Here is a 22207-nt window from a genome sequence, read left to right on the forward strand (position 1 = left end):
AATCTCGACTCCTACAGTTACCAAAACAAAAAAAAATTGTAGGAAGCAGGGAGCTTTTAGGTCAAGGTTATATAGCTGCTACATGTTCGTAAACTTCTTACCATTTGATTGATTTGCTTGTACTGTGTCCCGTTTAGCGCCAGTGTGGTGGTGGGCGCTCCCAAGGCTCACACGAAGCAATTCGACATTGTTGAGGGAGGCTCCGTCTCCTACTGTCCGTGGAGCCTCGGCCAATCCGATTGTCACACCATCGAATTTGACACACGTGGTAAGTGTCATGACAGACATGCACGTTTACTTCTACGACGGTCTCAAGATGAGATATAGCAGAATAAAACGGGTCACCAAAAGTGGAATTGTAAAGCATGTATTTCCTGTCGTCCAACTGAAATCCCTGCAAAGGATGTTACTCATAGTCTGCTAACCGACGTCATGGTTGTGATTAGCACATCTGCGTCATAGTCAAAAGGTTCTAGTTTTGAGTTCTCAGGCTGTCCTGTGTGGGTTTTGTTCTTGGGTACTTCCATGGATTCATGTGATTGTAACTCGAGACTCTAAATCAGGGGTAGGGAACTCTGGTTCCTCGAGAGCCATATCCTGCCTGTTTTCGATCCCTTCCTACTCCAACACACCTGATTCAATTGTTCATGATCGTTTCAGGCCTCTACAGGGCTTGCCGATGAGCTGATGATTTGAATCAGGTGTGTTGGAGTAGGGTGGGATTTAAAACAGGCAGGATATGGCTCTCGAGGAACTGGAGTTCCCTACCCCTGCTCTAAATTGTCCATGGGGGGGCCTTCCGATTCACTGCGACAGTCGAGTTTGTCGTCTTGATTGAGATCACCATGTGGGCCAAAAGGTATCAGTGATACCTTTTCAATTTTAATGGCGTTTTGATGCCATTTGTTACCCATCGATTCAAGGACATTGAAAAGACAGCAACCAATGCCACTATCATTGCAATTGGAAGAACTTTTATTGTACCTTTACACTATTATAAACAATTCGGGAATAACAAGATATAGAGGACAGACCTCTCAACATACTAGACACAATTTGTACAAAACAAACCTTCCGCGGATTTGTAATATATGCTAAACAAAGCACTTGACATATTTTTGGGGATACTAAATCCAAGATGTGGACTGAGCTGTCACATCCTGTTTTCCTAGTATTTGGTATACTGCTCGTAATAATAGACTTTACCTGCCTTTGTGTAGACTTGGTTTGTGGAGTCTTTCGTTCAGCACTAGGACGTGGTGGGGCGTCTTTTTTCCACTCTGCTGGATTCTTATCGGCTTTGTCAGTTCCTGAACAAGAAATAAGTGATTTCTATCCTGTTTATGTCTGAAAAAGGCTAATTGGTTGTCGAGGAAAGGCTTTTGAAGGATGCTCTTTCCTTCCTTCCTCCAAGTCATGTTTGGGGGAGGTTGAGAGAGATAAGAAGGGAATCAACAAATAAGTGAGACAAAGCCATGTTTGCAGGACAGGTGAACATGATACCGGGAATCTTGACAAAAGACCTGCAGGTGAGCTAAAAGGATGACATAAGGTGATTTAATGAATGGGCTTCTCTTTTGGGCGGTTGATAGAAGACCCGTCAGGCTTTTTTTGTTCAAAGTGAAGACAGGAACAGTCAAAGGGAACACAAACTCCTTCGCAGTTACTCTTCAAATCTGAGCACTGCGGTTCAGCTAAACTTTATAGTCTGTTTTGAATAATCGGCGTAATATTCCAGTAAGTGTTTCACAAGACCATTTAACGACAGTCCTTTATTGGCTCTCAAGACTTTTTGCCACATTTTTTTCCTCATGTGTTAAATGTGTTGGACATCCATGGCATATGGCCGCAGGCTGTCGTGAGTGATGTCATTACAAGGTCTAATGACAAAGACGAGTCGACGCGCTCCACCGGGGCAATCTGAGGGTGAAGGTACTTGTTAACCATGATCCGAGCCCGTTCTAACATGCAGAGCTGCGCTTCTGTGGAAGAATTCTGAAAACATCTGCATGAGACTTTTCGCCTAGCGGCTGTTGCATAGATGACTTTCAATGGTGCGATTCCTTTTGACTGTAGCTGTGAGCACACTTTGTGTGCCAGCTTCAACAATCCAAGGAGTGATCCACAAGGATGACGGCGAGTGTTCCTGGTCAGCATTTCGGATGCTTGACTTTTTCAGGAGGATGCTTAAAAGTCATGTCGTTTTGGCAGGTGCACAATTTTCAGCCTTAGATTAAGAAAACGTGGAACTACTGAATTTTTTCATCCGTCGATCCATCCATTTTATACACTGCTTATCCTGAACAGGATGACGGAGAGTCGCTGGAGCCTATCCCAGCTGACTTATAGTGGAAGGCAGACTTCATGAACTGGTTTCCATTCAGTCACAGGGCACAAAAAGAGACAAACAGCAATTCACAGCGACATCCACACCGTCAATGAGTGGTAACAGATTCCAGGCGGACCGCACACAAGTTAGGCCAGTGGACCACTGCACCATCAGCGACTGACTAAATTCTTGTCTTCAGTAATTTATACTCAGCACACAGCAATGTACCGTTTCACATGTATCTTTGCCTCCCACTTCATGTCTGGAGAGAATGTGATTCCTAGGAACTGGAAGGTATCAACACAAGTCAGTTGGATCATATGAGGGACATCTGTGACGAAGGATGTTTCTTAAATTCCACGATCATCTCTACCGTCTTGAGCGTGTTCAGCTCCAGGTTGCGTTACACGCCAGCTGCTCCACTTCTTGTCGGTGCTCAGTCTTTGATGAGGCCAATGACGGTGGTGTCGGCTGCGAACGTTGTTTGACGGCTGGGTGCATTGAGGTGCAGTTGTTCGTGTAGAGGGAGAACAGCAGCGGAGAGAGGACGCATCCCTGGGGAGCCCCAGCGCTGATTGTGCGTATTGACTGCAAACTAGTTGAGACTGAATCATCAGCACCTTCGCTGGTTGCGGTTGAGTACTGCACGCCGTTTTACTTCAAATGTTGCTCCAAGACACAGTCATCAAACAGGTCAGCAGAATTGTTGATGATCGATTAATTGACTATTATGCCCATCCGTAATGTAAAAATACGCTACCAAAAAAAGGGTTCTGACATTTTTGTGTATCTACTTCAGTGCTGGTATGTAAATGCTCGGTGAGTTTGAGCTCTGACCCACAGGCCAACGACCCTCTTAATTAGTCAAACTAATTGGGTCAAAGTGACACCCCCCCCTCCCCCCATCCACTTCCTTTCCCATTGAGATAAGAGCCAGACTTTGGATGGGAGAGGAGGTGTGGTGGGTGAATCCACCAAGGAGGCCACGAGAGGATCCCATTCAGGATGGGAGGAAAGGAAGAAGAAAAGGGGAAGCGGCCCCCTCTAAACACAGGGCATGTGATGAGTGAATTTGACCATTTGTCTTCTAACCCCCAGACACACAAACACACTCACACAGTCAAAGGCTACACACCCATCTAATGGCTAGGAGCTGGTCTGTGTGTGCACTGCTCACACCCCCACACAGCAGGTCCTGTCCCGGGAGAGGCTTGGTTGAGCACCAAGCAGCACCCCTCAGAAGGGCTCTGGTGACGTCATGTTATGAATGACCAGTTTGCCCGCTATCTCCCTTTAGAATCTCGACTCTTTTCATCCGATTGTTTGCCACGTGACTCTCGCTCGCCGCGTCAAGACAAACAGAACGTCTCATTACCGGTTACAGTGACACCAGCTCCTCCTTGAGTTAGCCCGATTGAAATCCAAGGCTTCTATAAAAATCATCCAGCCCCACAATTCAAAACATAAGCATCTCTCACCTCCCCCTTCCTTCCTTCATGTTCGGTAATGGTGATGCATTAATGTGTCCCTTCTGTGAGTAATGTCAGTAATGAGCTCAAATCCATTAGGCAAGCCAGAGCATTTACATCTTTGACTATTAGGTCCATTCTAAGTAGAAAATCAATCACATTTTGTTCCCATTTTACTGATGATTTATCACAAGGCATGAGTTATCGCACGTATCTCAATATCTTTATGGCCCCTTCAATGCACATTCAAGGATCACACGATATATCATCCGGATTTCCCTCACAAGTATTATCAGTGTACGCCTATGACTTTATTGAATGAAGTTTTATGTCAGAGAAAACAAACTATGTTGATGCGCTTCTTCTTCCTTGGGGGTCAACAAATCACTAAGTGGAATGGAGGTACAAGAGCACACGCTTGATATTAAGTACCGTACATTTGCGGGGAGATGACTAAACTGGACCTGGAAAGCTCTTTTGTGTTCATGTCAGAAAAAAACTGTGAAGACAATACCATGATTTGGTGTCTATGAATACCCCGATAAATGCAATACTGCTACCTAGTGGACCATTGATACCAAAACCGATGACAAAGTAGGATATTTTGGGGACAGACTTGAAGGCTCATGTAACTGAAAAGAAACTGTATGCATGCGTGCGACTCACTATTACTAAAATTGGTGATTTAACAAAGCCTAGTGTCACGTCAGTGCTATTACTAAGTGATAGTGATTTATGATATACAGTGGTACCTCTACTTATGAAATTAATTGGTTCTGGAAGAAATTTCTTCAGTGGAAAATTTTGTAAGTAGAGACGCGTTTTCCATGTAAATGCCCTAATCCGTTCCAAGCTCCCCAAAATTCTGACATAAATGTTTCCTAAACCATAAAAATGCATCAAAATATGTAACAAATACATGTTAAAATTTGATTCTTGCACAACAAATTAGAGTTGTGCATAGTGTAAAAAAACAAAAAAAATTCATCTGAAGAGACGTTCATAAGTAGAGGTACCACTGTACAGTATATTCTCAAGGAAATTGCGAACTTGAAAGTTCATATAAGAGATAATTAACTGCACTTGTTGGGTAATATTGGTGTTTTTGTGCGCATCGACACATCTGTTGCCATACACTAGGTCGATGCGCACTCCAAAACGTCACATAGATAGCACTCAAGAGTCCTGAATCTCGGCTTTTTGAGGTGACTGTAAATTATCTGAAGGGACTTTCATGATTACCGTATTTTCACGACCATTCGGCGCACCGTATTGTTGGGCGCAGTCTCAGTAACGGGTGCTATTTCTGTATTTGACACATACACAAAACACACTGTATTATTGGGCGCAGCCAGGCATGTTAAGACATATGCCAGCTTAAACATACGGCATGCATGCACACACGTTAAAAACACGTTAGCTTGAAGCATACGGTAGCATGCATGCATGCTAAAACATACCAGGTATGTTTGCTTAAAGCATACATTAGCAGCTAAGACATACGGACACACGTCCTCTTACACGCCCACCCTTCACTCATTGGCGACTGGTAGCTGCTAGGGACGTGCCTTTAGCGTCCTCTTACACGCCCACCCTTCACTCAATGGCGGACTTCCGCATACCTGTCGTCACTCACGTCCGCCTTTTCTCTGTATAAACAGCGTGTCGGCCAGAAGTGCTCTCAGTCAGGCTTTGGAACTCGGCGCATACACCTAGACGCTCCGCATGATAAGGCGTCCTGTCCATTTTGGAGAAAATTTAAGACTTTTAATAGCGCCTTATAGTTGTGAAAATACGGTAGTCTAGAGGTTAACATTTGTCTTCAAAACCGCACAGAACTCAAAAAGGCAAAAACAATGCAAGAATGCCTCCTCTAGTACCCCGGTTGACTTAGTAAAAGGACAGCGAATGGATATTCGCTGAAGTAACAAGCTTCCAAGGAGCATTTTGAAGCATTGATCTTGTTCTATGATTGCCTTTGTGACCTAAGTGCTTTGGTGCATCTCAGGAAACCTAAACACTGAGAGAAAAAAATGAGAAAAAGATTACCAATGGGACGTTACAATGAATATTGTTGTTTTGATTGAGGTTAATGGTGGGGATCCTCTTGGGAAAATGCTACATAGGAAACTGAATTGTGCAATTAGTTGGAATGGACGTAGGAGTGAATTGAACTGGGATAGAAAATGGAGAGCTTGAGGCAAAAGTTTGTTGAAACAAAGAATGATGACCACGTTGCTGTGAGGGCGTCGGTCCAAAGAGTGATTGTTTTGCTTGGACCGGTCCGTCGTACAAAGTGGATGGAACAGAGCTCCACTTTTCGGTTGCCGAGTTGGCTGTTGCGCACATCCACACGCGTCGTGACTAGACCACGCACTTAGTTCTGACATCTTTCAAGGCTTTGAGACAAAGCGGTTCCTGGATCACCTGCTTGAGAGTCTCAAATATGCGTTCTTCCCTTCCTAATCAATTTTGTTTGCATTGCTCTGTGGCTGCAGCGCAGATGCGGCATCTGTCTGCCAGTGACTTTGCAAAGTTTAAACCTGACTCCGGCGACCATCTGTCATCTTTCACTTGCTTGCTGGTGGAGGTTCGAAGTGGCAGAGCAGTGGCCAGGTGGTCAAACATAGTCGAAGGTCATTAGGGTTAAGCTCGGTCCTGTCCAAACTCAGTCAGGTACTCTGAATGACACACATCACCCTGTTGGATTGTCTCCCTCTTCATCGTGACCTTCTGGATTGTCGATGTCATGTCTCAATTCACTTTGTGTAAAATCTATTTCTTGAGGCACGGTTAGCTTTTGACTGGATGCTAATTTCACTGTAAGAAGGAGTAACTACAACCTGAGAGGGTCCAAAAAAACGGAGAATTGTTGCATCAAATTATCATTTTTTTCTCTAAAAGTCCAGTTACTATGGTCATGGTGTCAATGAAGTGTGTCTGCCACAGGGGATCGTTTCGTCTCTATCAACAACACGGCACATCAGCTCGAGTTCAAGTCGCACCAATGGTTCGGCGCCACCGTGCGTTCCCACGGTGACACCATTTTGGTAAGTTTACCCTGGCAAAAGATTGCTGCATAAATAAGGGATCATATAGCTACAACACACACACTTGGTGAAACGTGAATAGAGTTAGATTCCTCAGGCTGGTAAAGTTAGCGTGCCAATATGTCTGCATTACCATCAATTATATGAAGTAACTGCGGAACATTTTACTGCCATTGGCCGTGTATGAAAAAATTAGAAACATCGCGGGAGCGAAGAGAATGGAGTGAAGTTCCCCAAACTCCGTTCTCTTGCATCCCTATCAAATCTGGGTGGAACATTCCCGGTTATGTACTGGAATTGTTTGCTAACTGTTGTTAAGCGCACTTTATCATTTCCACACCCAACATATCGCAAATAAATGTCTCTTCCACCAAACTGTGACGTCAGAGTTGAGCCGGCCGTCATTTGGTCCAGCAGGGGTCATGACCTGGGTTGGGTTTTGTGGTTACCCCGCTCCAGATGTACTGACATCCTCAGCTGGCGTCCCCCTCTTAGATCACTGTTGTAGCAACAGGAAAAACATCGTCCACCGAATCCAAAAAAACTTGTTTGCCTTGTCCACCCACCCCATTTCTTCCATACTGACCCTAGCATATTCTTTCCCCTTAATTCTTACAGGCCTGCGCACCTCTCTACTCGTGGAGGACAGAAAAGGACATCCCGCGGTCTGATGCCACTGGGACTTGCTATCTCTCTGTTCAGAATTTCACCAAATTTGTGGAGTACGCACCTTGTCGAACAGGTGACTGTCATCTTCATCTTAGCTTAACTCATTCACTCCCAAAGACGTTTTTAAACGTCTTTTCAGACTGGGTCCAGAATTAGCTGGTATTGAATGAGTTAAGAGTGTCACACAAGTTCACCGCACTTCACCCAAAGTCAGTAACAAAACTTACAACACAAATAGCTAGAGTAGCATTAGCATTATTATTGTTGTCTGTAATTGTGCTTGTTTATGAAATATGTAAGAAATAAATGACCTCTGAGTACGTTCCTTTTTTTATGTATTGATTTCTCATATTGTCACGGATCTGTCTTGTGTAGAAATCAGCGATGAGGGTGGACAAGGCTACTGCCAAGGCGGATTTAGTGCCGACTTCACCACGGTATGCACCCCGTTTTGCACCAGAGTTTGTCCACTTCCTTTCTCAGTGGAGTAACACTCGTTTTTTGTTGTTGTTGTTTTTTTTAGGATGGTCGAGTTGTCTTGGGTGGGCCGGGCAGCTACTTCTGGCAGGGTATGCCAGACACATTATCCAGCCCAATGCTGCTCCCCCTACACACCGGGCTAAAAATAAATAAATATTTATACCTGGTTTTCATCTTTGCTCATATCTTAGGCCAGTTGATCTCAGCAGATAAAGAGGACATCATTAAGTCTTATTACCCGGGTTACTTCATGCAGTCTGTGGGTGGTCAGATCCAGACAAAACAGGTCCAGGCTAAACATGATGACAGCTATCAAGGTAAGTTGATTTTGCCCTCCCGCCCTTGTTTATTAGTTTTCCATGAAAGTTAAGTTTCGATGTTATGCCCTGCAAGGTTACTCTGTGACTGTGGGGGAGTTCAGTGGAGATCAAGTTGAAGGTAAAGTCAGTTCACTAATTACTGCAGGGCCAGTAGTTGGCGACATATAAAATTGCAGTAGACCAGAGAGAACATGAAGCTCGGCCAGCCGTATATGATTTTGGACCTGGATGCGTTCTGCTAAATTTCTTCTTTCTGTAAAGGTCTGCATTATTTCCCGCAGATTTTGTGGCCGGTGTTCCAAAAGGAGTTATGCTTTATGGTTTGGTAAGAAAGTGCTCTATTTTGTCAGTCTTGCTTGGTGCTATGAAACTGTCTGTATCTTAAGACAAAATACAAGGGGAAAAATTCAAAGATGACACTTTTGGAAGCATCTTTGACTGCTGTTTTGCAGGTGTCCATTCTGAATGGAACTGACTTGAAGACAATGATTAATTACACGGGCGAGCAGGTGAGTCAGAACGGTCAAACCACCTTCGTTCCTTTGATATGTTCATTTAACGGTGCTGTTGAATGCTGATATATGAAACCAGTGTTGGTAAAAGCATTTCCTTGATTTCCATCTGGATATGTTATTTTATTTTGTTACTATGCAATGACCCAAATCGACTATTACTTATCAATGAAAAGGTTACAGTAAAGTGTAGGTTTTTGGTTGCATTTATTGTCTTTAGGCAGTTTCACAATTTTGAGACCGAATTTCATGACAGACAAAACCATTGCACTTTTCTCTCCAGATGGGATCATATTTTGGCTATGCAGTGGCCGCCACTGATGTCAACAGCGATGGGTGAGTTTTCTCCAACCCAAAAATAACTCTTGGGACAGAATTGGAGGCCACCAGCTCGTCATTACACCTCTGGCGCCAACGTGTCTGAACCTAAATGACTAATTTTATCTCCTTTTTTTTTTTTTTTTTTGTCCGCAGAATGGTCGACCTACTGGTGGGCGCACCCATGTTCATGACGCGAGGCTCCGACGGCCGGCTGGAAGAAATGGGCCGAATCTACGTCTACCTGCAGCGTGCTCCGTTGAGCCTGGAGCTCAGCCTACTTCACCTGACAGGCTCTCAGGTGTTTGGCAGATTTGGCAGCACCATCGCACCATTGGGAGATTTGAACCAGGATGGATTCAACGGTGAGAAGAAGCAACTGTGTTGTAATATGGTACTCTGTGATGTGGATATTTATACTGTAATCTCACCCTGGACAGACGTGGCTGTGAGCTGTCCGTTTGGTGGGGAGGAGCAGCAGGGTTTGGTCTACATCTTCAACGGCTTCCACCAAGGCCTCCGAGAGAAGCCATCGCAGGTGATTGCAGGCCAGTGGGCAGCAGGTTCCATCCCCGCCAGTTTTGGCTTCGCACTCAGAGGGGCCAAGGACCTCGATTGGAATGGTTACCCAGGTCAGTGACATTAAAAACATGTCGAGTACTTATGAAGCTTTTATGTGTTTTCTAATCTTTTCCTCCTCATCTTCTCAGATCTTATTGTTGGTGCCTTTGGAGTTGATAAGGCAGTTCTCTACAGGTATGTTCTTTTAACGCTTTTTAAAGGGGATTAAAATCCTCAAAATGTTCATTTTTTTTCTTGTCTTTGTAAGTTTCTAAAGTGCCTGTATTTTTATGCTGTAATTATGGGATGCTTTACTAGTCCTTTTAAAACTCAAGTAAGACCTTGACCAAAAAAAATGGCCAAATTATGAACCCAACAGAAAATAGACTGTGCTGTTTTGGCATTCTCATTGTACGTTTATTTGAAAAATGACATCCTTATTTTTCTGAGCCACTTCAGCTGCACTTCAGTCCTCACAATGGCAAACAAGCCAACTAAATTTGTTCATTTTGTTTGTGACAGCCTTACTCCAGTTCTGAAGTCCACCAAGCTGACTTTCTGAGCTGACCTTTTGCCACTTTCACATCATACTAAACAAAATCAAAAGTCAATACATTTTGCATTGAGACATTCGTGCCACTGCATTGTTATATTGAGGGGATCGTAAATGTCTGTTATGTAGCCCGCTCACAATATTGTCAGCATTTTTCAATCCTCTGGTTGGTCACAGCTAGCCACGAATGACTGGCAAAACATGTTTGCAGCAATATGATTACATTAATATATTAAATAACCGACATCTGGTGAAAATGATGTTTTACTTAAATATTTTATGTTTTTGCCATGTTATTAGCTAGATATTGATTCCGAACTAAGCCGGCACACTTGTGCGCTGCTAAATTGCATTTTTCTGTCGCATTGATGGTTTGTACTATTGCCAAGTCATACTGTTGCTTTTAAGAGGTGGATCGATGCAGGTAAGTCCCCAAATGTGACCCGTCTGTGCTGATCTCTCACAGATCGCGTCCCATCGTCAACACCAGCGCCTCATTGACGATTTACCCCACCATGATCAACCCCGAAGAGAAGAACTGCATGATCACGAACGGGAACACAAGCATTTCCGTTTCCTGGTGAGTAACCAGAACTCTATTTCTGTAAACACTTCTATCCTGTGTGATAAGAAATACGGATGCCGTCAGCGTTTAGGCGAGCGCTTCTCTCATGTGACGCGTGTTTTTGTATCCCGCGTTTGAGCGACGTGTTCAATAGCTGCATTGTTGGCCATTGTGGCTCCCTACAAATGTGCACACTATTCCCTTCCAGAGGGGAGGAAACAGACGGCGGTCACTGGATTTTCAACATGGTTGACACCGTGCCCGTGTGCGCCCCTCCACCCCTATTCTATGAAGGAAACTCTTGTATACACATGTGTCTTGATTACACTGCCGCGTTGCTGTGGTGATGATGAGTTTTCAGAGGGGATAATGGCAAGGAGAGCCAGAGGGGAGGGGCTTCAAGTCCCCCCCCCCCCTCCTCTTCCTTGCAGTCGCTTTGAATGCGATATTGTTTGGTAGTGGAACACAGCTGGGAAACATCAGGACACGTAGACTCGCAGTAGTGCTGGAGCATGCACACACGGGAGCTTGGATAAAGATATTAGTGCTCCTCAATAGAGGTCCTTGTACTTTGATTTGTCTCTTTCTGTGCTTTTTGGATAAGGGGAAATAAATAAAGAACAGATTTACAAAGCAGTTCATTCACATGATAGCTCATCGGAATATTTTGCCAACGATGCGGGTGATTGTGCGAATTGCTATCAGCCCACTACCGAGATGCTATAATTATCACACTGAAGAGGAAGAATGTCATAGAAACATAGAAACCCTTCTTAATTAAAATAGGTCCATGTGTATGTGAAGAAAATGTTTTTTTTTTTTTATTGTTGAATGATTAGCATCGAACTTAGATACATGTTCAATACAATAATCACAAAGACACCGTAGCACCACGATGACTGTTTGAATGCGAGAAGACACTCTTCTTTGAGGGCGCTTATTATAATAGAAATGCTAAATATACAAAAGTAAGCTAAATGCAAAATTGAACAACTCCTACAATGACACCGACAAACTTTGTCAACTTTCATGCTTTAATCTTTTTTGCTAATTGGTTAGATCAAATCCTGTTGTCTCATATTCATGTGGGGGCCGTTTGTCACAATGTAAATTCAAGTGACCCCCTACTGAAATACAGGTGAAGAATATCCACTTTGCTTGTAAACGTTGGCAAATCAAATCGGAATACCTGCAAATTGTGTCTTACTCTTGCGTAAGCGGCACAACAGAGCCAGCTAGAGGAAACGTCGCAGTATCCTTTCCTGGTTTTCGTCGCCTCAAAAATGATTTGATGGCGGTGGGCTGTTCAGACATCAGCAGCGTGTTATGCCGTTGATGTCATGGGAGACGACTTCCATGGGTAACCTTTGGGCGGCCAGTGCTGAAACTCGAGTGCTTGCCCAATTTCACCCTTCTTAACTTGGCTACTCCTTTTTTACATGCATCAATTTATCAGCCGGCCCGGGTGAAAGCTGGCTTCCAAACATTCCCAGCATGTTAGTCATTGGATTTGTTACATTACACTGAAAAGGGGAAGCATGTCAGGAATGAACTTGTGATTTGTGTATTATATTAACTATCGAACCTCTGTCCAACACAGTGTCAATTTGAGTTTCTGCATATCCACTGATGGGAAGCACCTACCAGATGTTCTCGGTGAGACAATATTCCACATCTCAATAAGTCCCCGTTGTCAAAGTTTACAAATCTGTGTTTGGCATTGAAAGTTTTGTCACATGATTGTTTGATTTTTTTTCATTGTACTATACAGTATTTACATTGTCTTAAATGATCCAAAAAAACCCCCAATTTATTTTTACTTTAAAATATTACTTAAATGGCATATGAACTCTGAGGATATCTGATTCCATGTATCATCCCCCCCCCCCCCCCCCCCCGCCATGATGTATATCAAAATCGGGTTGTTTATTGGGCAAATAAGTTTGAATATTTAATCACTTGAACCATGTAGTGTAAATCCAGCATTGGTCGGATCATCAGTCGTGTTGACATTTCATACATCTGCTTGACAATGTGAATCCCTTGAATGTGCATTTCAGACTTCCAGGTGGAGGTGCAGCTCGACAGTCAGAAATTCAAGCAGAAAGGAGCAGTGAAAAGAGCTCTTTTCCTGGACACCCAGCAGCCTTTGCTGCAGAAGAACTTAAGGGTGCGCCATGGCGAGCGTGTTTGCAAGCACACCAAGATCTACCTGAGAGTATGTCCTTTTGCACAGCCATATATAAGTCTACCGTTCTTTACCATGACCGGTCAGTTTTCTTCAACTGCATATCCTATGTAATTATTTTTGGCTGTAGGATGAAAAGGACTTCCGGGATAAACTCTCCTCCATCTTGGTGGCATTGAACTTTAGCCTGGATACCAAAGCTCCCGTAGACCAGCAGGGTCTGCGACCTATTCTCAACTATCAATCTGCCAACATGATAGAGCAGAAGGTACTTTAAAACTTTCTTTCCACGTCACAAGTACAAGGCGACAAAACGCAAAGGGCATCTGACCAGAAGTGCATGAATGAAATTAAGTACCATATACTGTACGGTGCAAGACGTGATAACATAGATACACATCATGACAGCCGAAACGGCTACACTGGGGAACACAATTTTTGTTGAGCTAAGTCTGACAGCTGTTTTTAACTAATTTTGGGACCCGGAATCCTGAATTTATCTCAGTTTTTCTCACGTCAAGTTTTTGGGCGAAAGGATCCGCGTTTTCTTAAAAAAATATTAAACAACAATGTATGCATGTAAATAAAATACTAAGATAGAATAGTTTTAGGCTTTGAAAAGCAAAAAAACTAAAACAAAAGAAAAAAAACCCCAGCATGAAACTAAAGTGAACGTACAAGGTTAGGAGAAAAGCCAGCACTAATCCTCTGAATTCCTACTCTGTTAACTTTCGGTTTGCAGATATTGATAGTACTGACCTATTGGGAGCCTCACACACCTCTCACTGCCGTGTCTCAACTGTGACAATAGCACAAACAAGTTGTTGTAGCTGTAAATTAGTCCAATTGTTAGAAACTGGCAACTCCTACTGCAGCTAATCAGTGGAATTTTGTTATCTGGTAAGATGTGGAGAAAAAAACTTAACATGCTAGAAAAGAAATGACAACCATTTTGAAATCAGCATGCCGATATTAGTTTTAATCGGCATGAAAATGGAACTCAACAGATTTTTTTTTTTTAACTTTTACTCATTGTTTTCCAATGGCGAGAATTGAGGAACTACACTGCAAGGAAAAGATGTGGGTGATTTAAAATGGGATTTTATCAATCTGAAAATGTGAAGAAATTCCTCAAATGCAGCCCAAGGTGGACAAAAGTTAGGTGTGGAGATGGAGTATGTGGACAAAAGGAATGGACTCATTTTGAACTCTTCTGGCAAGACGTTCTGTGTGATTTGTGGAATGTGTTTGTGGTTATTGTTTTCCATTTGTGAGTTGCTTGCTCCTGGCTCATCGTCTCCATTGGAATTCTTCCCAAAGGTGTTCGATGGGCTTGTTGCACACACATTGACACGTTGGCTTTGGGCCAAAGAAAAAGGGCCTTCCCCAAAACATTATTGTCAGTGTACCGAGAACTGTGCATTCTGTCTTCTTAATATCCGGGCTATGACCCGGTGAGCACCCATCCCCAGTTTGGTTAACGGTTCTTTGTGTGTCTCTCACTGTCATGTAGCTTTTCTCCTTAGCTGGATCAACGCTGCTGTCTTTAACATAACACAGCTTGCGTGCCTCTCAGAGATGTGGTGCCCTGCCAAGAACCAAAGACCTTGAGCTAAAATATCAAACTTAAATCTGGCAAAGCGCCTCTTTTGGATAATCCTGAAATGCACCATACTCATGTGTCGATTGAGGGGCGGGAGTAGTGTTGAGGAGATTTAATTTCATACACAGCGGTGCTTATTGTGATAACGCAGCCCCGACCTCCACCAGACTGTGAGACTGTGTGGCAGCAACTTTTCATCGAGTCTGGATATGTCTCAAAACCCGCTCACGCTCTCATCCGTAACATATTCCGTATGTTCTGGCAGGATTTATGGTCTCATGCTGGATCTATTAATGGGCGTCACGCTGGCATCATTTGCATGACTCTCAGCTGTTGTTCTCCTTCGGAGCTTGGAAGTGTGCAACAAGGCCCTCATTGTCCTTCACGACTTTGATTAATGAAACGCTCTCGCGTGTTTTGCACCCTGCAGAGGACGCTGGTTTTCAAATACAGTTGAACGGAACCTGTTGTACGAGAATCAATTTTTGTAACAACTCATAATGGAAATAGCAATCGTGTGACAGTCGACAAAGACCTACAGAGAGCCTCAAGACGTTTTTGGGAGGTCAAATTCCAAATTGTTTGACCTGTAATACCTCATAAATCCCACATAATCCGTTTTATTTGGAGCATGTTAGACAAAAGGGTTGATCAAATTGTGATTGAAAGTGACCACAACCTTGCATTGTTTTGATTACATGCATTGCATTTCTTGTGTGTGTCTTTTAAAGGCGAATAATCTGTTCCTGGAATTTGATCACACTTTGATTTGTTGTAATTCATATTTTTAAGAAACAAAAAAGACATATTGGTGGTAATATATAAAAACACGGGCGGCCCGGTAGTCCAGTGGTTTGCACGTCGGCTTCATAGTGCAGAGGTACCGGGTTCAATTCCAGCTCCGGCCTCCCTGTGTGGAGTTTGCATGTTCTCCCCGGGCCTGCGTGGGTTTTCTCCGGGTGCTCCGGTTTCCTCCCACATTCCAAAAACATGCATGGCAGGCTGATTGGACGCTCTAAATTGTCCCTAGGTGTGAGTGTGGGCGTGAATGGTTGTTCGTCTCTGTGTGCCCTGCGATTGGCTGGCAACTGATTCGGGGTGTCCCCGCCTACTGCCCGAAGACGGCTGGGATAGGCTCCAGCACCCCCCGCGACCCTAGTGAGGATCAAGCGGTTCGGAAAATGGATGGATGGATGGATATATAAAAACAATATCATTTGTCCGTAAAGACAAAGCAGCTTTATTTTACTCTCCAGTAGCATTTTAATATTCTTAACTGCCCTTCAAGTCTTAAAAATAATTGACTGGCATTAGTAGAATTAAAAAATGTAAAAATTAGTACTAGGAGATATGGCGCTAGGTTTTTCTCTTGGCATTGAAAAGACATTTTTCTTAAATTTATAACCATCTTTTTTGACAAAAATGTGTATTTTAGATATTTCACTCTATATTTCCCCGATTTGATTAGCTGGTAGAAAAGAAATCATGTGGTTCGACAACCTTAAAAAAACGACTTGTAATCCTTCTCTTGTGTGCTCTGGTTTGCCTGATAATGGCCTACTGAATATGTTTGCCATCATAATACTTTAAATGTTTGTCAGAGTTGTTGTGAAGCTCCTAGCATCACATGTGTGACCCACACAGGTCCAAAGAAACATATGCGTAGTTAACATGGCGGCATCCCTTGGTGTCCATAATTAGAGCCTGGTGTCCGTGTAATAACAGAGGGGGTGGAGGCGGGCACGTTTCGCTCTCTAATCTCCTACTTCTATTTATTATCCTCATCATCAACAACATCATGACACTGACTGTCGCAGCCTGATGCAATTTAGCTTGCCGCATGTTCAACATTGATCTAGCAGAAGCACTTTCTGTTCCTTTCCTGCCTGGAAAGAGCCAATTTATTGAGTGTAGGGGTTTTCAATGGCCGTGTGTAATGTTCCAGAAAACGGAGACATCTGAATTTCTCATTTACAGCTAAGGAATTTGCACCGGAATGTCGCTTGATGTTGAAGTTGTCACTCGCTTTGCAAATTGATTTCCTCTGACTGAAATGAGAACAATGGTGACTCTGGAAAGTTTTAAAATGTTTACAAATGATACGACAGTCTCAGTCAAGTCTTGATCTGATCTCGTACTAGAATCTGAGCTATTAGATGAAATACAACCAGAAAGCTAGGCGAGCTGGTGTCTTACCTGTTAGACTCGTATAGGCACAACCTAGCTCCGCTAGCCTCGCTCGAGTAAACGTCAAAGGGGACCTGTAGGGAACGTTAAACATCTATGATGTCTTTTTTTGAAACACGTCACCACAGAGCTACATAAGATGACAATAAACGATGGTTAGGGTTTCGTTCGTGTTTACTTATGTATTTAACTTTTGTCTAAATATACCAGCGATAAAGAATGTATTTATTTACCAAATTTCTAACCGTGTCATTATGGGTACTCCGGTTTTCCTTCCGCATTCCAAAAACATGCATGGCAAGTTATTGGAACACTCTAAATCACGTGTCAAACACAAGGTCCAGGGGCCAGATCTGGCCCGCCACATCCTTTTATGTGGCCCGTGAAAGCAAATCAAAGACGTCAACTTTCATGTTGCGCGCTAAAATCTCTACGAAAATTTCAAATTCTCATTTGTAATACCGTATTGGCCCGAATATAATACGGCCCTGATTATAAGACGACCTCCTCTTTTTCAAGGCTCAAGTTTGAAAAAAGACTTTTGAACACCAAATTAATTTTTATACAGAAAATAATTAGAGTACATCTGAAACAAATGATTATAACAATATATTTGAGAGAAAAAGCATGTTATTTTGCCTCATTCAAATCTAAAGTGCAATCACATTCGTGAATGAATGGCTTCTGGTTTTTGAAATGTAAATGACATCATAACTTCTCCTCAGCTGCCGGTTAACCTGGCCGATCTTCGACCCACTTTTTTCCAGATTGTCACTACGTTTCTCCATTTTCTGTTATGTCTTCTATTATTTTCTTCCATTTTCCTTCCTACCGCTATTTTTTATTTTTCTTCTTCGTGCTACCGCTATTTTTATTTCTATTCTTCGTGGCAGGGGTTCACTTTGGCCTGGGGAGTCAAGTTCAGCATTCGCTTCAATTATATCTGGCGCCATCTAGCGTCGTGAATGGGTATAATGTCTAGACCCCGAATATAAGACGACCCCCACTTTTTCAGTCTTATTTCAATGCATAAAACACCGTCTTATATTCGGGACAATACGGTAAATAAGAGTGACACTAAGAATTTACCAAATCCCTCATTACAGTAACTTAAACATTAGGTGAATAAACCATTATTCTTGACTTCTTTATATGGGTTCAGTCATAAATTAGGATTAGAAAATGGCTGGATGGATATTTAGCAAGTTCAAACAATGGTGTCATGAACCTGTTGTCTTGTGAGTTATTGCGCCATACATCGGAAGCAAGTGTAGCACATCCCACTGTTTTGGTGTTGCCAACTCTTCTCCTTGTCATTTCTTTTACGACTTATAGGACCCATTCTAACCCGAGTCAGGTTGCTTCGTGATTGGCATTTGTGAGTCTTCTGTGTTGACCATACTCAACAGGAGTTTTGACTGAACATTTCTGATTTTCTGCTCTGGCAACAGTTCGAAACGATTATTACCGCCGTCGACAGAACTTCAGTGGAAGAGTATGAATTACATCACAGGCGATTTACACGTGCAGTGGGAGTTGGCGTTTTAAAGACAGCGCTAGAATAATGTGGCGTATGCCCGCTTAAACTCTTTTTTACATTTTAACGACGCTTCCTCTCTAGTTTCAATGGGGTGGCATAGCGTGTGGGGAAAGTGTGGCCCGCCACAGAGTGCTGTGATGTGGGACGGCGGCGAGATCGGTGAGCTTGCAGCCACATGCTTCATGCCGCAAGTGTGTATCCTTCCCTTCGGACGGACTCATCGTTTCCTCCTGTGACGTCGCAAACACAAAACATATGAGTGCCGGCACAGCTGGCTGAGGAGCGTGTGTCTGCTCGTCTGCTCCTATCATTAACTCACTAGGTCGTCCCATTGAGCCACTACGGTGTTTGCGATCATCCGTCTGTAACCCTATAAATAAAAGAGAGGGGGCTGTGATCCAGGTGTGTGTCGGAATGTCATCAGTCATTGCACGGGTTGCGTCATGCTACACTCATCCTCATGTCGGCCTTCAACACATGTGATTTATTATCCCAGCATTTCAAAATAGAAGTGTCGAGCCTTTACGTTAATTTTTGGGGTGTTTAAATAAATGTGTTTTTCAGGCTCAGATTCTGCTGGATTGCGGAGAAGACAACATCTGCGTCCCCGATTTGAAGCTGGCAGTCCACGGGTGAGTCTTTCATTTCCTCTCACATTGCTCGGAATCCATACGTGATTGATGGGGAAATACACTAGATGCCCCCCCCCCCCAAAAAAAAATACTAAGTTGGAATGAATGCTGTTTGAATTCTCAATTAAGGACAAAGTGCAATGATATGAAACTTAGCTTTTTGCGGTTTTGTGGCACAAAATGCCCTCCTGTTCAAATAGGAAAATTGTGCTTGTGTGGCACTGGTATCAAAGAAGTATGTTGAAGTATTCCAGCTTGATTGAAAGATTTGCCACATTTGTATGTACAGGTTTTTTTCTGGTGCATTTATTTCAAAGGCAAATGATTTGTAAAACATTATTCGGCCTCAGATAGTGCTTGCAAACAAGAGAGGAGCATCGACCACATCAAAGCATATACCCGTATTTTCTTCACCATAAGGCGATTTAGGGTATAAGGCGCACCTTCATTGAATTCCCTATTTTAAAACTGTATTCATACACAGGGTGTATCGCATTATAAGGCGCATAGAATAGAAGCTACAATAGTGGCTGCGGTTACGTTTTACACCCACTAGATGGAGCTCCGCTAAAGGGAATACGATACAATACAGCTTTATTCATATAAAGCTTTCACAACCACCGCAGCTGTAGCAAAGCGCTTTACAAAACATTAAAAATGTCCAAGAAATCAGAAGATTGATCCATATATCAGGCGCATCGGATTAGAAGACTTTTTAGAAAACTGAATGCCTTTTGTTGCGCCTTATAGTGCTGAAAATACGGTGTATATGACATCAATATCAAGTGTACATTTACCACATTTTAAAGATGACAAAGAGGAATCAAAAGATAGTTATGGATCAGACGGGTTTTCTAGGTCATTGTGTAAACTCACTATGCAACACGCTGATATTACTTGGCTCCTGGTGGATGGAACACACACAAGCTTGGTCCAATCCCCCACCAAGTGTTTATTTAGAAGAGCACGCCCTATTCCAAAACACTTTCTCTTTCCCCATATTATATATTAATTTTATTAATATTAATATTAATATTAAAAATAAGCACATCCTCAAAAATGAGCAGAATTCTCCACAAACTGTGAATGGCTTTGACATATACAGCATACCCTTCGTCTATTTGTATTAACTTACAAAATCCAGTTGAAAGTGGGCTCAAAGGGAAGGGCAATTAGTAAAAGGTTAGATAGAAATTAACCCTCGGCACTCAAACCTGCATCTGTTTTTGTTGCATGGCTGCCTGCTTAAACGTACCAAAGAAAGGTCAAGCGTCAGCATTTCAGTGTGAGTTGCGGGTGCACGGCGGCCTTTGCAAACAGCAAGCGCGTTCGCTATACGGGTGCCACGAACAAACAGGAGACAGGCAAATTGTCGGGAAACGTGAGCGCCGCGTGCCAAAAGTCCAAAGGTCCCGCCTGATGCAGAGTTTGCCACACGCTGCTCCGAGAAATCTGTTTGCATTTTCCTCCTCCCTGATACTCCCTTCTCCGCTCTGTCATTTTGATTTCACATTCCTATATTTATCTGCCATCTGCATGTATGGGCGACCCCTTGCATATGGAGTAACCTGCTGCGGGTGCATTGAAAGTACAACTCCAGCAAAGTGTGATTAGTGCAATCAGGAACATGTCCGAATATTTTGAGCCTGCTGTGTTTGTGCTAAGCGCAAATGTGATGGACATGATTTTTGTGGAATTTCAGCCAAATGCAAAAAAAAAAAAGAAAAAGGAAAAAGAGGCCATAATTCCTGCTGTGTTGTTTCTTGCATCGGGCTGCCAAAGCACACAACCTGTTGGAGGAAGGGGTCCCTCAGGGAGGCTTCACAGTGTTGTGGCCTTTTACTAATTTGGAGGCCTTGTTTGGTTTAAAAAAAAAAAAGTGTCCCGCCAGCGAGAAGGTAACTACAGCTGACCTACAGGAGGACTGCTCGCCAGCTCTCCCTTTATGAGAACAGACGCTAATTAGAAGCATGTGCGTGACCCTCAGTATGGAATTCTTCATTGTTCCATGGGAATGGGAGGAAGCAGAAATGGAGCGGCGTTGTTCTCCGGTCCCTACGTGTGCAATGTAGCCTTTCCACAATCAGTATTTTGGAGCACTTAAAAAAAAAGATAAACGATCGCGATGCGTTCAGAAGATGGACCAATCAATCTGATCTAGTTTAACAACTTAGTCAACTCCCGCTATTCACGGGGGGTCGGGAACCACGAACAGCCAAAATTAGCGTATAATTGATGCTCTTTTAAAATGCATCGGGGAAAAACAAACAAAAAATAAAACAGCCTTAAAAATTCTCCCCAAATTGCTGAAAAGCATTAAATGAACGGAAAATTGGTTTTGCTGTAATTGGACTTATTTTGCACCTCCGATCAGTGACGCCAGTGATCGCTGTGCAAATAATCCATTACAACCGATGAGCGATTTTTGTACCACTGCGCCCCCACCAAAAACTGACCTTGCGTTGATATACGACAAGCTGACGGCTGTTCCACACATTTATTGGCCTGGTGACGCCATTTGACCCCAATTGGTAATCATTTATTCTCTTTGCTGGCTCCTCAGGGACAGGAAGGAAGTGTACCTTGGCGATGACAACGCCCTGACCTTGACTTTCAACGCCAGGAATGAGGGTGAGGGTGGCGCCTACGAGGCAGAGCTCTATGTGGTGCTGCCACCCGAGGCCGACTACAGCGGCATCGCTCGTAATAACGAGGTAAGCGCAGCTGCATTCCCCACCAATAAAAAGCGAAAAGCACTTTGAGGAATTTCTTTGGCATGCTCACACTTTCTCCTCCGCGGGTGGGCCCGGCAGAGCCTGACCCAGCTGACCTGCAGCTACGACACCGAGAACCAGACCCGATACCTCAGCTGCGATTTGGGAAACCCCATGAAGTCTGGCACCAGCGTAAGGGCGCCGTTCTCTCCCTCTCACTGGCATATTTTATGGCGATAAGTAAAATGACGTAACGGCTCGTATTTGCTCGCTGTGGTGGGAAAAGTCAAAATATCATCCGGAGACAAGCTACGCAGGAACAGTTTTGATTTGCCAGTTCTTCATTTTTTTTTTCTTTCAAGCCTTTTAAACACACTCATAGTGGAGCTATATTTTGGCTTCAAATTTATTTTCGCTATTCGAAATAGAGGGAATAGACTTTAACAGCATTTATCAAACATTAGTTCCTCTCGAAAGCGATGTGATAAGATGGAGGTGTCAAACAGCCGTAGGGCAC

General features: G+C 43.3%; 1 protein-coding gene across 1 annotated transcript in view; it reads left to right on the forward strand.

The window, feature by feature from the left end:
* itga5 (integrin, alpha 5 (fibronectin receptor, alpha polypeptide)) overlaps window positions 1-22207 on the forward strand; it is a 45176-nt gene that overhangs the window by 13565 nt on the left and 9404 nt on the right. The window contains exons 2-21 of the mRNA XM_086105324.1: window positions 138-268; window positions 6748-6848; window positions 7467-7590; window positions 7893-7954; window positions 8041-8086; window positions 8189-8314; window positions 8391-8435; window positions 8599-8642; window positions 8770-8826; window positions 9113-9165; window positions 9304-9512; window positions 9588-9779; window positions 9858-9903; window positions 10728-10841; window positions 12427-12482; window positions 12887-13044; window positions 13145-13282; window positions 18909-18976; window positions 21540-21690; window positions 21790-21882. Coding sequence (XP_085961450.1) covers window positions 138-268; window positions 6748-6848; window positions 7467-7590; window positions 7893-7954; window positions 8041-8086; window positions 8189-8314; window positions 8391-8435; window positions 8599-8642; window positions 8770-8826; window positions 9113-9165; window positions 9304-9512; window positions 9588-9779; window positions 9858-9903; window positions 10728-10841; window positions 12427-12482; window positions 12887-13044; window positions 13145-13282; window positions 18909-18976; window positions 21540-21690; window positions 21790-21882 — 2014 coding nt within the window. The remainder of the gene's footprint in view (window positions 1-137; window positions 269-6747; window positions 6849-7466; window positions 7591-7892; window positions 7955-8040; window positions 8087-8188; window positions 8315-8390; window positions 8436-8598; window positions 8643-8769; window positions 8827-9112; window positions 9166-9303; window positions 9513-9587; window positions 9780-9857; window positions 9904-10727; window positions 10842-12426; window positions 12483-12886; window positions 13045-13144; window positions 13283-18908; window positions 18977-21539; window positions 21691-21789; window positions 21883-22207) is intronic.

This window comes from Hippocampus guttulatus, chromosome 1 (genome assembly GCF_054856545.1).
Source record: "Hippocampus guttulatus isolate MCC_2025c chromosome 1, RoL_Hgut_1.0, whole genome shotgun sequence".
Taxonomy (NCBI): Eukaryota; Metazoa; Chordata; class Actinopteri; order Syngnathiformes; family Syngnathidae; genus Hippocampus; species Hippocampus guttulatus.